Genomic DNA, 14,166 nt, shown 5'->3' with positions numbered 1-14,166 from the left:
TTTTGCCCTCTCAGAAGCCGAGACCATCACATTAGAAATAAAGCCAATAAAAAGATCACATGGAAACAGACGCTCGGCCTGCATAACCATCCCAGCTGGGGCTCCAGACACAAGAGTGAGGCCATCTTGGACTACCCAGTCTCAGCTATGCTGCCAGATGACTAAGAAGCTACATAGCTGCACAGATGATCCCAGGTAAGAATGACAGAAGAACTGCCCAGCTGAGCCCAGAACAAATTGCAGAATCGAGAGTTGTCCTAAGCCACCAAGTCTGGGGGTGTGAAGAGATAAATGATGCACATAAAATATAAACAAAAAGTGTGCATACTATTTCTAAAAAGGCAACAATGAATAATAGTGAGCGATTTCACTAACAAGAGACAACGCCTTGAATTCTTTTATTTGAAAGCTGTGTGTGAGAGGAAGAGAGAAAGAGACAACTATTTTCCAAACCACTGCAGGGTGGGGAATGGCAGGGTTATTAAAGATTTTTTTAAAAGATTTATCTATTTATTTATTTGACAGAGATTACAAGTAGGCAGAAAGGCAGGCAGAGAGAGAGGGGGGAAGCATGTTCCCTGCTGAGCAGAGAGCCAGATGTGGGGCTCAATCCCAGGACCCTGGGATCATGACCTGAGCCGAAGGCAGAGGCTTTAACCTGCTGAGCCATCCAGGCGCCCCAGGGTTATTAAAGATTTAAACCACCCATGTGTTCTCTGAGATAACAACAAACATATGCTCCCCACTGATGGAAAGAAGGGAATAACGAGGCAACAGGTTAGGGGGTTTCTTAAATGAAAGGATCTTCGGAGTCTGAGGAAGGACTAAAGGGGACACAACAGGGACTCTACTGTCTTCATTAGCTGATATAGGCTTTAAATCACATTTATTAATAGGCAAGTTTTCACTACAAGCCTTTCAGTATTCTTTGACTTTTGAAATTATGTCCTTGAATCACTGTGATTAGGAGAAAAGCTAAATAAAACTAGAAGATATGACTACAACTTTCACATACTAAAATGTCAGACTTTCTTTTTTACTGCTCAGGTGATTGAAGTTGTGTTTTACAAAGGCAACTCTTGTGATAATCACTGGTACAAAACAAAAAAGTCCCCAGAGGACATATCCTATTAAAGGCAGATGACTGGTACTGGCTTTTCATCTTTAGGATGAAATCGTTAAGGAAATCGGGGTGAAATCGTGAAAGGAATCCTCGCCCACACAATTACTGTTACTCTCTCACGTTTAAAGTGTTTTTCAGCTAGTTAAATAATGACGTTTATCATTCTTTTAGAACTTAAAAAAAAAAAAAAAACACAACTTTTAAATGGTTTTAAGTTTCTGGCTGGAAAACAGAGCAACGCCGGCAGCTTCTACTTCAGCCTTTCATTGGGAGAGGTTTACCCAGGGCTGGTAATACACTGCCCTCTGCTGGCCACAGCGCTGCCAAAAGAACGAGCTGCAGACTTTGCAGCGAACACCAAACTGTGGCGGTTTTTCTCTTTTCCAGTTTTCTCTACCAGCTATTTCCAGAGGTTGTCACTCCGTAGGACTTAGGTTTCCTGGCCTCATTGCTTTACGTTGTTTATTAAAACAGCATATTTTAGGCTGGTTTTTGATGGAGGACAGGGAAGAAGAGAAAATCTGGTAATATTAGAAGCTATGCCACAGATGGCACTATTTGAGAATGATCTCAACACCAAGACTTGTTTAGAGTGCCGCCTTCAAGTGACCACTTCAAATCTAATTTATCTGCGTCCATCAGCACAAGAACTGACTTAGGTGAGGATCATCCGTGACTGCTAAAATCAATAGACTGAAAGGGAAACAATACATAGTCTCAAAATAGAACCCTCTGATTACTTACCAGCTACGGATGGAAAAAGGCACCTCTACAATGGGGAGATGGCAGGAGTTCATAAACTTCCAGACTGAAAACTGCAGACAGGTATATAAGTGAGATATGTTTTTTGTCACTGGGGATACTGGGTCACCTTACCCAACACCATCAACCAGACTCTGGCAGCAGCCAAGAATATGGGCTCTGAAGTCACACTGCCTGGGTCCAGTTCTAAGCCCTACACTATGGCAGTTCTACTAGCAGCGGCAAGTTATCTCTCTTCTGTGGGCCTAAATCTCATCTAGAAACTGGTAGTTAGGATGGCATTTAGCTCAGAGATGGTTTAAAAACCGATCGAATATATATAGGAAGCACTTCAGTAGCTGCCATTTATAAGCTTCCTAATAAACGTGGTTCTCAGGCAAGCTTGTTACTTCAGTACTTGGGGCTCTTAAGAGAAAAATCAACCCAGACACTCAGATACAGGCAGTAAGACAGGTACTTAACTGCCCCTCGCCTTCCCTTCACATACCTGTTTTGTCCCTTGATAAGGACATGGAGCAGGGGACTTAACCTCAACACAACAGTATCTAGATATCCAAAGGAAATGATTGGTAATAAACTGGCCAGGAAACCTTGGTCTTGGGAAGAAAGGGACACTGCGGGTTCCAGGGAACGGATATAGGATGCCTTTTTGGTTCTCGAAATCTCACTGCAGTCTGATGTGTTGTTTCCCAGGGCAGAGGTGTAGGGATGTATCTTGTACCTGGGGCAATATTTTTATTTTTATTTTTAGAATTCTATCATGAAAGGTTTCATTTTCAGAAAATTTTATACTTTTTCCTTTTCAAAGAACCTTTTTTAAAAAGGTTTGAAAGAGAGAGAGAAAAAGAAAGAGAGCAGGGATCCCAATGTGGGGCTCAACCCCAGGACTCCCAAATCATGACCTGAGTCAAAGTCAGATGCTTAACTGACTGAGCCACCCAGGAGCCCTTCAAAGAACCTTTAAAAAAAAACGGTAGGTTCTGAAGCAGGATATGAATTAAACTTAACTGACTCAAAGATGTTGAAATTTAAAATCTGACTGTCCTCAAAAAGATTTTTGCCTCATCTAATCCAATGCTGAAGTTTCTTCCCTTCCCCAAACCTATTTCCCATCTGCTTCCCTCTGCCGCCTCAGAGGGCATTCCAGTTCTTATGGCCGCCACCGAGACTGCTACAGTGTTATTGTGGTATGCGATTCTAGAAGACCACGTCTATCCGGTGCACACAAACCTATATGAAGAGACAAAGCCAAAGGCGAAGCATAATGAAACTTTGATTAGTAGGTCCCTCTACGTTTTGTCAGTGGACCTTCCTTATGGAGCTAATCAGTTTTCTGCACGATGATAAACTTTCAAACTCTGGACTATAATTTCTGCTGTTTTAAAAATAGTTCTTGAGGGAGATACTCCCACGATATACTGAGAAATCAGCTCTTCCTAGTAGAAGTTCTTAAAACCCTGATTAAGGGTGGGATGGCCTGAAATACAGCTGCTCGAGCAGCAGCAAGAGCCTGCGAGCGGTGCCGTGGGGACGGGGCTGTGGCTAGACACCACATCCTGAAGGGAGCAGGGGGCTCAGCGAGCCTTGAACAAACCACAGCTTTGAGTCAAAGGTCTGTGTTTCACTCCTCAAGGTGACCACTGTCTCGGGTATGCACTGAACTGGATAAAAGGCTTCCACTGCCCCCCCTTTTGGAGAACCACTTATCTTTTGAATGTGCTGTTCAAACACAGACTGTGTGAGGCCTATCTGCTCTGCCTGCACACCAGCCTCCCGATGGCCCGAACTGCAGACTGGTCAGGAAGAGTACTCAAAAAGGTGAACCACAGCTAGTGTGGACACCAGCCTAAAATAATTGTGTAGCTGGAGCAATGAGGTGCAGGTATGAGTGATGTGTCTTAGGTGTCCTTTGCATTCTGGCTCTGATGGAAAGTGGTGAGGGACCCTACTCCTGACCCCTATAATCCCTGTAAGTCAGGAGAAGTCTCGTGCACCCTTGCTGTATACAGCTCACCACAGACTGTCAAAATAAATTACCACCTGCCTGCCCTCTGAACCATTCTTACTGAATGACTCCAAATGGGTTCTGGGAACAGAGTGAAACATTCCCTTGACACACACACAAACACACACACATGCGTGTGCGTGTATCTCGAAAGCAGGAAACTTAACACAAGGCAGGGCTTGTATTCTGGGGGAACTACTTTAACACCTTGAGAAGTAAATCATAAGGGTCTGAGCAGAACACCCAGGGGATCAGCATTTGGCAGATGATGTAGGAAAGAATTAGAAGTGTTGGATAAGGGCATTTGCACTTGGATAACAGAAGCGGAACCTTGCAGATGGTGTGGATGGGAAAGATTTATGAGAAACCAAAGAGAAAGACCGGTGGCTTGAGTGAGAAAAGTCCAAGGGGCCACGTGTACACAGCACTTGTAATCCTTGAAATTTCCACCTGACAAGTTGTATTTTGGCTAATTTTGTATGCTCTGACATTTATGCTTTTCGACCAATTGTAGTAGTTCTTAGAAAAACATAAATTAGAAAATTCCTTATATTTCAGTTAAGGAATTCAAAAATTGCCTCAATCAAAAAGAATTTATACTGCTATCGATGAGATAGAACTTAGCTTAAAGTTCAAAGCTTTCAATGATTAGAAAATTGGACTTGATTTTTCCCATGGTCAATTCTGCTACCTTAGAGCATAGGATGGGAAGCCCTGTTTGAACAAAGTAAAAAGTATTCAAAACTTGACCCCAGTTTACTTACCATAAGTACTACTGAGTACAACTAACTGACCCCTGAGAAAGGCCAGTAATTTCTGCTTTCAACAGCAGAGGAAGAGATTGAAAAAAAAAATATATGCTTTCAAGTTCATTTACTTGTTGTGTTGCCTTGGGCACACAATTTAACCTCTTTGAAACTCAATTTCCTTCCATGTGAAATGGAACCTCTACCACCCATTGTTCGAGTTCTTACATGTAAAATGCTCTGCCCAGTCCCTACATAGCACAGAATTATAGCTTAGCATGTGTTCCCTTTCCTTCTAGCTCCTTTGGCCTTCCAGAACAACTATGATTCACTGTTTTCTCCTCTTTCTAACTTGTAGAGCATCTTCTCTATCACACATCACACTATATATTTTTTTAAAGATTTTATTTATTTATCTGACAGAGAGAGAGATCACAGGTAGGCAGAGAGAGAGGGGGAAGCAGGCTCCCTGCAGAGCAGAGAGCCCGATGTGGGGCTTGATCTCAAGATCCTGGGATCATAACCTGAGCTGAAGGCAGAGGCTTAACCCAATGAGCCATCCAAGTGCCCCCACACATCACATTATTAATCTGAATTCTTGGCTTGCTTGTGGAATCACTCCTGAATTTCTGGAAACCCTATGTTAGCCTATGGCTAATACACTTCTGTGACTTCCACACAGCACTAGAAACATACTAGGAACTTCAATAAATACTCATTAAATGAATTGCACTGGGGGCGCCTGGGTGGCTCAGTGGGTTAAAGCCTCTGCCTTCGGCTCAGGTTATAGTCCTGGGGTCCTGGGATTGAGTCCTGCGTTGAGCTCTCTACTCAGCAGGGAGCCTGCTTCCCTTCCTCTCTCTCTGCCTGCCTCTCTGCCTACTTGTGATCTCTGTCTGTCACATAAATAAATAAAATCTTTAAAAAAAATAAATGAACTGCACTGTTTAATACAGAGCACTAAAAATCAAGAGACAGGAAGAAATGACAGAATGTACACCAATCCAGGCATTCTTGCTTGATAAATGATCAGCTGCCTGACAGTCATTTTAAGAGGTACTTTTGACTTTTCCCTAGTCCAATGGTTGACTGACATCTTGTGGTAGCCAGCTTCCAAGATGGCTCCCAATGATCACCATCTCCTGCTATCTACCTCTTCATATTGAATCACTGCTGGCTCTGTGTGACCAAGAAAATGCTGCAGAAGTGACAATGCTGACTTCAGAGGCTAGATTAAACAAACAAACAAAAAAGATACTGCACCTATGGTCTTGTTTTGAGTCACTTGCTGTGTGTATGTGTGTGTATGTAAGCCACTCATCATGTTGTGAGGACAGATGGCTGCATGATCTTAGGCAATTTATGTGACCTTTCTGAAGTTGTTTTCCTCATCTTTAAATTGAATATATTTTGTACTATTTATTTCACAGTGTATTGTGAAGATGAAATAAGACAAAACACAGACCAGGATGCCTGGCACATAATAAGCTTTCATTAAGTGTGGCTACTACTGGTGGTGGTGGGAGAAGCTACAGGAATTGACTGGATGTGAGATGTGAAGGAAAGAGAGGAAGCAGGATAATTCCTAGGTTTTTGACTTGAATAACGAGAAAGTGATGCTGTCATTTACTGAGTCTGGGGACAATGGAGGAAAGGTAGGGGAGGGCAAGAGTGGTCTCTCTCTCTCTTTTTTTGACTACAGGGGCTTAAGGCTCAAAGTGGTAATATTAAAATGATCTCTCAATCACTTATAAACAGCATTCCACTTCCATTCTTCTCTAAATTAGTTCAAACGGGTTTTTGTTCTAAGTAATTCCTTCCTGGGACATGAGAAATTGATGAAGTAAAAATAATAGGAATTCCAGAGAGGCCAAATTACTGTGCAGTCCATGGCCATACAACCCTGGACGAGTCACGGTCCTTAATGAAATAATGGCAAGCATGACAAAGATGAACAGCAGCAGAACCACTTAAGTAGTTCTCACTTTTGTTTTACAGAGAACAATTATGCAAACAGTAGGGAGGACTTAAGCAATCAACACGAAAAAAGATACACATTGGGGGTTATGAGAAATGGCAAGGTCCTTCTATTAATTTTAAATGCAGATTCACTGATAACTGAAGTGCTCAAGTTTGATGAAATTAGATTTCTGTTCCCATTCTCTGACTCCCTCCGGGTGGTTTCACTACACAAGGGAGGGTAGTGTGTGACGCAAGTCTGGCTCCTCAGCTGTACCCTGAGCTTTCAGTTAGTTACTAGTTCGTAGGCTCATTACACGATACTATATATAAAACTGGATTCTTTATAGCATGATGTAACTATTCATTATATCCGAGGAGTATTTGGTCTTCAGATTCTGGCACTTTCTGGGATTCCCCAAAGCCTTTATGAAATGCTCCAAACCATGGACACTAATCTGAATCTGAATGGGGGCTCAGAGGGCAGTTGGAAGTAGAATGGGTTAGTTCACTTGGTAACCTAGTTGGGACCCAAACTCGAGTGCAGTCTGTATTTACTTACAGTGTGCTACGCTGGGTCTCACTTCTTGCCTTTTCAAAAAAAAAAAAAAAAAACAAAGACTATTTATTTTTGTGGAGGAGGGGGCAAGCACTAGTGGGTGGGAGGGGCAGAGGAAGCAGACTCCCCACTAAGCAGGAAGCCTGATGTGGGACTCGACCCCAGGACCCTGAAATCATGACCTGAACAGAAGGCAGACATTGAACCGACTGAGCCACCCTCAGATCAGGTGCCCTGGATCTCATTCACTTCTTTATCCTTAAAATGAAGGGTGTGTATCCATAGATGATCATGAAGTTCTATTCCAGCTCTGTGATATCTGATTTCAGTAAGCCGCTACAGGTAAGAAAATTTTGGGTTTGTTTCCTCTTATTCTTGATAAAGATGAACTGCAAATGAACTATCGACAAGTGATTTTACAGACAAGTTTATACTAATATTTTCTTGGGTGAGTATGAAGTGGTTCCCTCTACCACTGTGATGTATGAAACTAGCTATGGGGACTAAACCTTTGAACTTAACTTCAGCCAAGCATGTTAATATAAAGCTCCTTGAGGTAGAGCTGGTTCATAAAATAATCATAAGGAAGTACAATATATATATTGTCCACCAACTTCCTCCCACCACAGAAATAGAGAAATGAGGGGTTTTTTTTGAGAGGTAGTTGCTACATTTACCATAACTATTCAATTTCTTCAATACTGTTTAATTTCCTTTTTCCCCTCACTGTAGTTGGTGTCATGCAAGAATCTGGTCGCACTGACTAGAACTGAAAGATACTGGATGGTCGGAGAATTTTAAGTCTGAAATTTTGCATCCCTGTCCTGAACAGAGCCTTGATTGGTGTAAACTACTTGTGCAGGTAAGACTGATCACTTACTTGTAGCTTAAAAGTTAACTCTGTAAAAACTCTAACAGGACTAAAATGTTTAAATTTTGATAGCTGATCATTAGAGTCTTTTCCCCTCCTTTTTGTTTGGAAACATCTGCTAGTGTGAAATAGCAAAGCGAGGTGACAGTAATAGGCAGCGGCAGATGCTGTCTGAGGTGGGCTAGTTTGAAACAAGGGGAATACGATCTGTGAATACAGAAGCACTATTACCTTTTCAGATTTTAGTATATAACGCATTATCTACACAAGGCAAGGGCAGTGTTTTTCTTTACTATAACCATAAAAGGAAGTTCCATTTCTTTCTTGCCTTTAAAAAATAAGATTTTATTTATTTATTTGACCGAGAAGAGAGAGAGAGAGAGAACACACACAGGGCCAGAGGCAGAGGGAGAAGCAGGCTCCCCACTGAGCAAGGAGCCAGATGCGGAGCTCAATCCCTAGGATCATGACCTGAGCTGAAGGCAGACACTTAACTGACTGAGCCACCAGGCACCCTGGAAGCTCCATTTGTTATAAAAAGATCTACTTGGATTGAATCAATTGTTCTCAGGAAATAACTGGCTTATTTCACTCTCTATCTGACTGGTTTTAAATCAGTATGGATCAGGCTTTATATATTTACAACTGACAGTGCACTAATTGCAACCAGATTCCAATCTGCTGGGCTGTACTGCATTCAGACACATACTCCCTCTGAAGCATCTGGACTGTTTTCTAAATAAAAATTGCAAAGAAATAAAATGATAGAAACTGGTAGACATTAGTAAAGGGTCTCCATACTGGAAGCTAGAGGCACTGTACAGACCCTCATGCTTTCAAAGTCCTTGTGTGGGGATTGCTTGGTTTAAAAAATTACTTGAGGGGCACTTGGGTGGCTCAGTGGGTTAAAGCCTCTGCCTTTGGCTCAGGTCATGATCTCAGGGTCCTGCCCCGGAGCCCTGGAGCCCCGCATCAGGCTCCCTGCTCAGCGGGGAGCCTGCTTCCCTTCCTTTCTCTCTGCCTGCCTCTCTGCCTACTTGTGATCTCTGTCTGTCAAATAAATAAATAAAATATTTCAAAAAATAAAAAACAAAAAAATAAATTACTTAAAAATTCCAACAGCATATTTGGGGAAAACCCCTCCCTATTTCTGTAATCCATGATGCAAAACTTAAAACTGTGACTCTGAAGAGGGGCAGAGTGAAAGAGCTCAGAGGGGCTGGGGACATATATGAAGGTAGATCCATGGCAACATTTTTTGTTTTTATCAAAAGACCGAATGTGATTTAAAAAAAGGTTTAAAGAATCTCCACTCTAAATTTTTATGAAAGAGAATGTGGTACCTAGAAAGAGAGAAATGTGGCACATTCTGAATAAAGCTCATGATTCTTACTTGACCTGAATCCAATAACTTGTAATTCACACCTTAAAGAAATAAGGAATGAACAAAATAATGAAAGAGAGTTTGTATGTGACTCTTCAACATTTCCGGTGTACCATCTTATGCAAGAAAGATAAAAGAAAAAGATTTAAAAATAAGACATGGGGCACCTGGCTAACTAAGTCGGAAGAGCACGTGACACCTGATCTCGGGATCCTAGGTTCGAGCCTCATGTTGGGTGTAGATTATTACAAAAAAAAAAATAAACTTAAAAACAAAAAATAAAACATAAAAAACCAAAAAACCATGCCTGTATTTATGCTGTGATTAAAATGTCTTCTAAAAAAATCATATTCTCTGAAAACACAAGGTACTAAAATTATACACAAAGACACATGAGGGCACTCTAACCAACAAGCATAGCAACTACAGTTTTGACACAGAATTTAAAGTAAACTTTAAAAAAAAACTGAAGTATGGTAGTTTAACATTAAATATTTGAAATAGGAAATTTCTGATGTCTTGGTAAAGACCTTGGGATTTTGATGTCTATCCTTGGTCACTATACTTGCCTTCTGTTTGATTCAGGATCTTGTCTGAGTATTTGTGTAGAATTAAGTTTACTTCTGAAATGCAAAATGACACTATTCTAAGAGTATTAGATTACAGAGGGTGCTTTAGCCTCATCCTGGAGAGAAGCCATTTTGAAAAGCGTTGATTAAGGTGGTAATTAAAAGTCTTAAGTAGTAGGGTGGCCACAAAATACTTTTGTAATACTTTCCTTTGGCCAGTATGTATTGCTTGCATGTGCTTTAAAATAGTTCAATTACCTTTCTAGGAAAAAAAAATCAAAGAATGATAAATCTCAGGTCTTTAACTATTTGTATCAAATTTCATTTTTTAGACAAAGGTACTGTCCACCATCAAGTCTTACTTGTAGTTCCACTGGACAACCGTGATTAGAAAAGGTGAGAAAGCATCTATATCCTCTCTTTCTACCCAATACATTTACATTACTATTTTATTTCATCCAATGGTTTTAAAAAACTATTCAGTTTAAATACCATCTATAATTTTAACATTAAATATCTGCCATTCTGTTCTAGCTCCTAAGACAAAATTCCAAGAAAATCTGATATAAATGAGCAACAATTCAACATGTATTCAACCATCCAGGATCTCTTCCCTGGCTTTGCCGATCATTTACACCTTCCTCTGCATCATTGGTCTCTTTGGAAATTCTCTCTCTCAATGGCTATTTTTAACAAAGATAGGCAAGAAAACATCAACGCACATCTACCTAGCACATCTTGTGACTGCAAACTTACTTGTGTGCAGTGCTATGCCTTTCATGGGTATCTATTTCCTAAAAGGTTCTCAATGGGAGTATCGATCTGCACAATGCACAGTGGTCAATTTTTTGGGAACTCTATCCATGCATGTAAGTATGTTCGTTAGCCTCTTAATTTTAAGTTGGATTGCCATAAGCCGCTATGCTACCTTAATGAAAAAGGACTCAGTACAAGAGACTACTTCATGCTACGAGAAAGTATTTTATGGCCATTTACTGAAAAAATTTCGCCAGCCCAACTTTGCTAGAAAACTGTGTGTTTACATATGGGGAGTTGTACTAGGCATAATTATGCCAGTTATCATATACTACTCAGTTGTAGAGGCTACAGAAGGAGAGGAGAACGTGTGCTATAACCGGCAGACGGAACTAGGAGCCATGATCTCGCAGACCGCGGGCCTCATTGGAACCACATTTATGGGATTTTCCTTTTTAGTTGTACTAACATCATATTACTCTTTTGTCAGCCATCTGAGAAAAATAAGGACCTGTACATCCATTATGGAGAAAGATCTGACTTACAGTTCTGTGAAAAGGCACCTTTTGGTCATCCAGATTCTACTAATAGTTTGCTTCCTTCCATACAGCATTTTTAAACCCATTTTTTATGTTCTACACCAAAATCAGAACTGTCAGCGACTGAATTATTTAATTGAAATTAAAAATGTCCTCACCTGTCTTGCATCAGCTAGAAGTAGCACAGACCCGATCATATTTCTTTTTTTAGATAAAACGTTCAAAAAGACACTATATAATCTCTTTACAAAATCGGAATCCCCACATATACAAGCCTATAGTTGACTTCTGAATAGAAAACACCACCAAACAGAAAAGTGTTTATATGGCTACTAGGGATATTGAACTACATGATCAACAGGTCACAGCTTGCTTGAAAGCAGGCAGTAGGAAAACCTCTTCGGTTTTAGAAATAATCATAAAATTCATTTTACAGCTCTACTAATACTGCAAGTTGAGTTGGCAGAGCCTCTCAGAGGCAAAAGTCAAACATATTAAAAGGATCTCACTGCATATGAAAGCAAAAGACCATCTTCTCTTTAAATGCAACTGTGTATGCTTTTCTTTAAAACACAACAGGTCATGACTGCAGGATAAAGCAGCAAATGGTTTTCTGCTTTCTAGTAGTTGCAGTGTAAGGGCTCATCTATGGGTAGTGTTTTTTGGTAACTTTAAAAATGAGTAAAAGAAAAAAAGTGAATCAGAAATTATGTTGCTCAAGTCCTATCCAGATGTATGAATAGCAGAGTGTAAAAATCCAAGGTTTTATAAAGGCATTAACTTGTATCATCTGCTTATGTTACTGTGAGAAGCAATATTCATTGATTCCCATATTTATTAAGCCAGTGTTTTTATAAATATATTTGAATATTTGGATTAAGTTTGGTCAAAATAAAGAGCGAATATGATGTCATTACATGCCTATCTTCATCACATCTTGTAAATTTCCCTCTGTATTCAATATAAATAATGTAGTTAATGACAAATGGTATCTGGCATGCATAGATGTCCAATTAATTTTTGTGCAAATAAATGAATGAATAGTAAGGGCAGTATAATAGTATTGTTGTTGAGAGATTGGTCTCGAGTTAGATTCCCTGGGTTCGATCCTAGCTGGAGCTCTTATTTAGCCAGAGAATTCTCAGTAAACTACTTAACCTCTTAAAGTGTTAATTTCATCATTTGCAGAATGGAAAAATACTATGTAATTCATAGGTACTATTATTAAATCAGATGATGTTACTATTCTGAGTAGCTGTCATTCACTAAGCTTTTGCTATGTGCCAGACACTCTGCTTATATGCTTTGCATGTATTTTAATCATCACCACCACAAAGGATGCCAATTTGCTGATGAAAAACCTGAAGTGCATAGATAAGTCACCTCAATTTTCCCCAGTACCTAAATAAATATTTAAACAGTAAGCATTTCTCGGTCATTTCTTTCTTTCATGTAGTCTCGTCAGCAAGATAAACGATGGGAACTATACTCTGTGCTATACACAGTCTAATTAAAAAAACATTTTTTCATGTGTTTTATTTTCCCAAAAAGATCATAAGCGCCCTCTGAGCTGTACTCAGCTTTCAATTTCTACACCCACAGTACTTGCATTATCTGCTCAGATAAGAGCCAGACAAAAACAGTTAAATGAAACTGAAGTTGAATAAATGTTAATGGTAACCTTTTACTTCCTCAGAGACTGCTCAGACTCATTTATTCACTTCGTGGTCATTTCTTCGGTGCTCAGAATGAAGTGTAAAATAAGTTCACATAGCACTTCCAAGCCTTTAATCTCATAGCATGTTTTGTTCCTGAATTAAAAATGTAGAAACAATACACTTGTACAGATTCCCCAAGAGCCATGTGTTCAATGTCAACAGAGGTTTTTCTAACACATCTGCATAATTTTCATTAAAAAAGAATAGAAAACAAACAGGAAATATCCCCCCCCTTTTAGTGCAATGCTTAACTGAGAGAAGAAAATGTTCAGAAAAACAGATGAAAAAAAATGCATGTTGGCTTCAAATGTTTACAGGGTACATCTATTCTTTTATAGCAGTGATTTGATCTCTGGCAGATTAATTTGCAGACACAAAGGCAGACCTGAGAACTCTAGGTTGATTCCCTAAGTGCTGGCTGTAAGCAGAGGTGTCCAATCATTGCTTTCATTTTACATAAGTGATACAGTATTAAATCTCATCATATGTATATATGGATGTGTGTGTGTGTGTGTGTGTGGATCTGTCTATATGTATACCTCCTCTAAAGATCATTATTAAAACCTCACTTTGCCTTGCCACAATTTTAAGTAAAAGATATGAAATATTATCAAAGTAGAGTTTCCTACATTTAAAGAAGAGGAAAAGAGGTATGCAATTTCTCTTTAAGTTACTCATTCTGATAGAAAATTCCCATTTTAATTCTCTGTCCTGAGCTTATTATCACCATGCTCATCTTCACACCACCGATACTTTCCTGAACAGGTAATTGTAAAACATGTAGAGTTTTTTTGTGTAATCAACAAATTGACCATTTAATGTCGTGGTAAATATTTTAGAGGAAATACTACTTTCTAAATTACTCTACCTTTAAAGTGTGGATTTCAGAAAAACTGTGCTCAAAAAACTTTCATTGTAATATTTGACACACTATGTCATGTTGTATGTTAGATTAGTTTCAGGTGCACAACATAGTTGATTCGACAATTCTATACATTATTCAGTGCTCATCACGGTAAGTGTAGCCACCATCTGTGACCGTATAACATTACTACAATATTATTGGCTGTATTCCCTACATTGCACTTCCCATCTCCATGACTAGTTTCTTTTATAACAACTGGAAGTTTGTGCCTCTTAACCCCCTTCACCTGTTTCACCCATTCCTTCACTCC

General features: G+C 39.6%; 2 protein-coding genes across 2 annotated transcripts in view; one reads left to right on the top strand and one right to left on the bottom strand.

Moving 5' to 3' along the window:
- CASK (calcium/calmodulin dependent serine protein kinase) overlaps positions 1-14,166 on the bottom strand; it is a 357,555-nt gene that overhangs the window by 156,646 nt on the left and 186,743 nt on the right. The window lies entirely within an intron of this gene.
- Positions 20-12,685, top strand: GPR82 (G protein-coupled receptor 82). Its single transcript, XM_059384918.1, has 4 exons — positions 20-195; positions 7,887-8,016; positions 10,311-10,374; positions 10,513-12,685. Exon 4 carries the CDS (start codon positions 10,548-10,550, stop codon positions 11,556-11,558), a length of 1,011 nt encoding a protein of 336 aa, XP_059240901.1. The 5' UTR covers positions 20-195; positions 7,887-8,016; positions 10,311-10,374; positions 10,513-10,547; the 3' UTR covers positions 11,559-12,685.

The sequence above is a fragment of the Mustela nigripes genome, chromosome X (genome assembly GCF_022355385.1).
Source record: "Mustela nigripes isolate SB6536 chromosome X, MUSNIG.SB6536, whole genome shotgun sequence".
In the NCBI taxonomy this organism is placed as follows: domain Eukaryota; kingdom Metazoa; phylum Chordata; class Mammalia; order Carnivora; family Mustelidae; genus Mustela; species Mustela nigripes.
Note: the sequence above shows the minus strand (reverse complement) of the source record. Positions and strands in the feature narration are given on the sequence as shown.

What these genes read in the sequence shown, in the direction of transcription:
- GPR82 (XM_059384918.1), top strand. Translation starts at nt 10,548, where the DNA reads ATGAGCAACAATTCAACATGTATTCAACCATCCAGGATCTCTTCCCTG.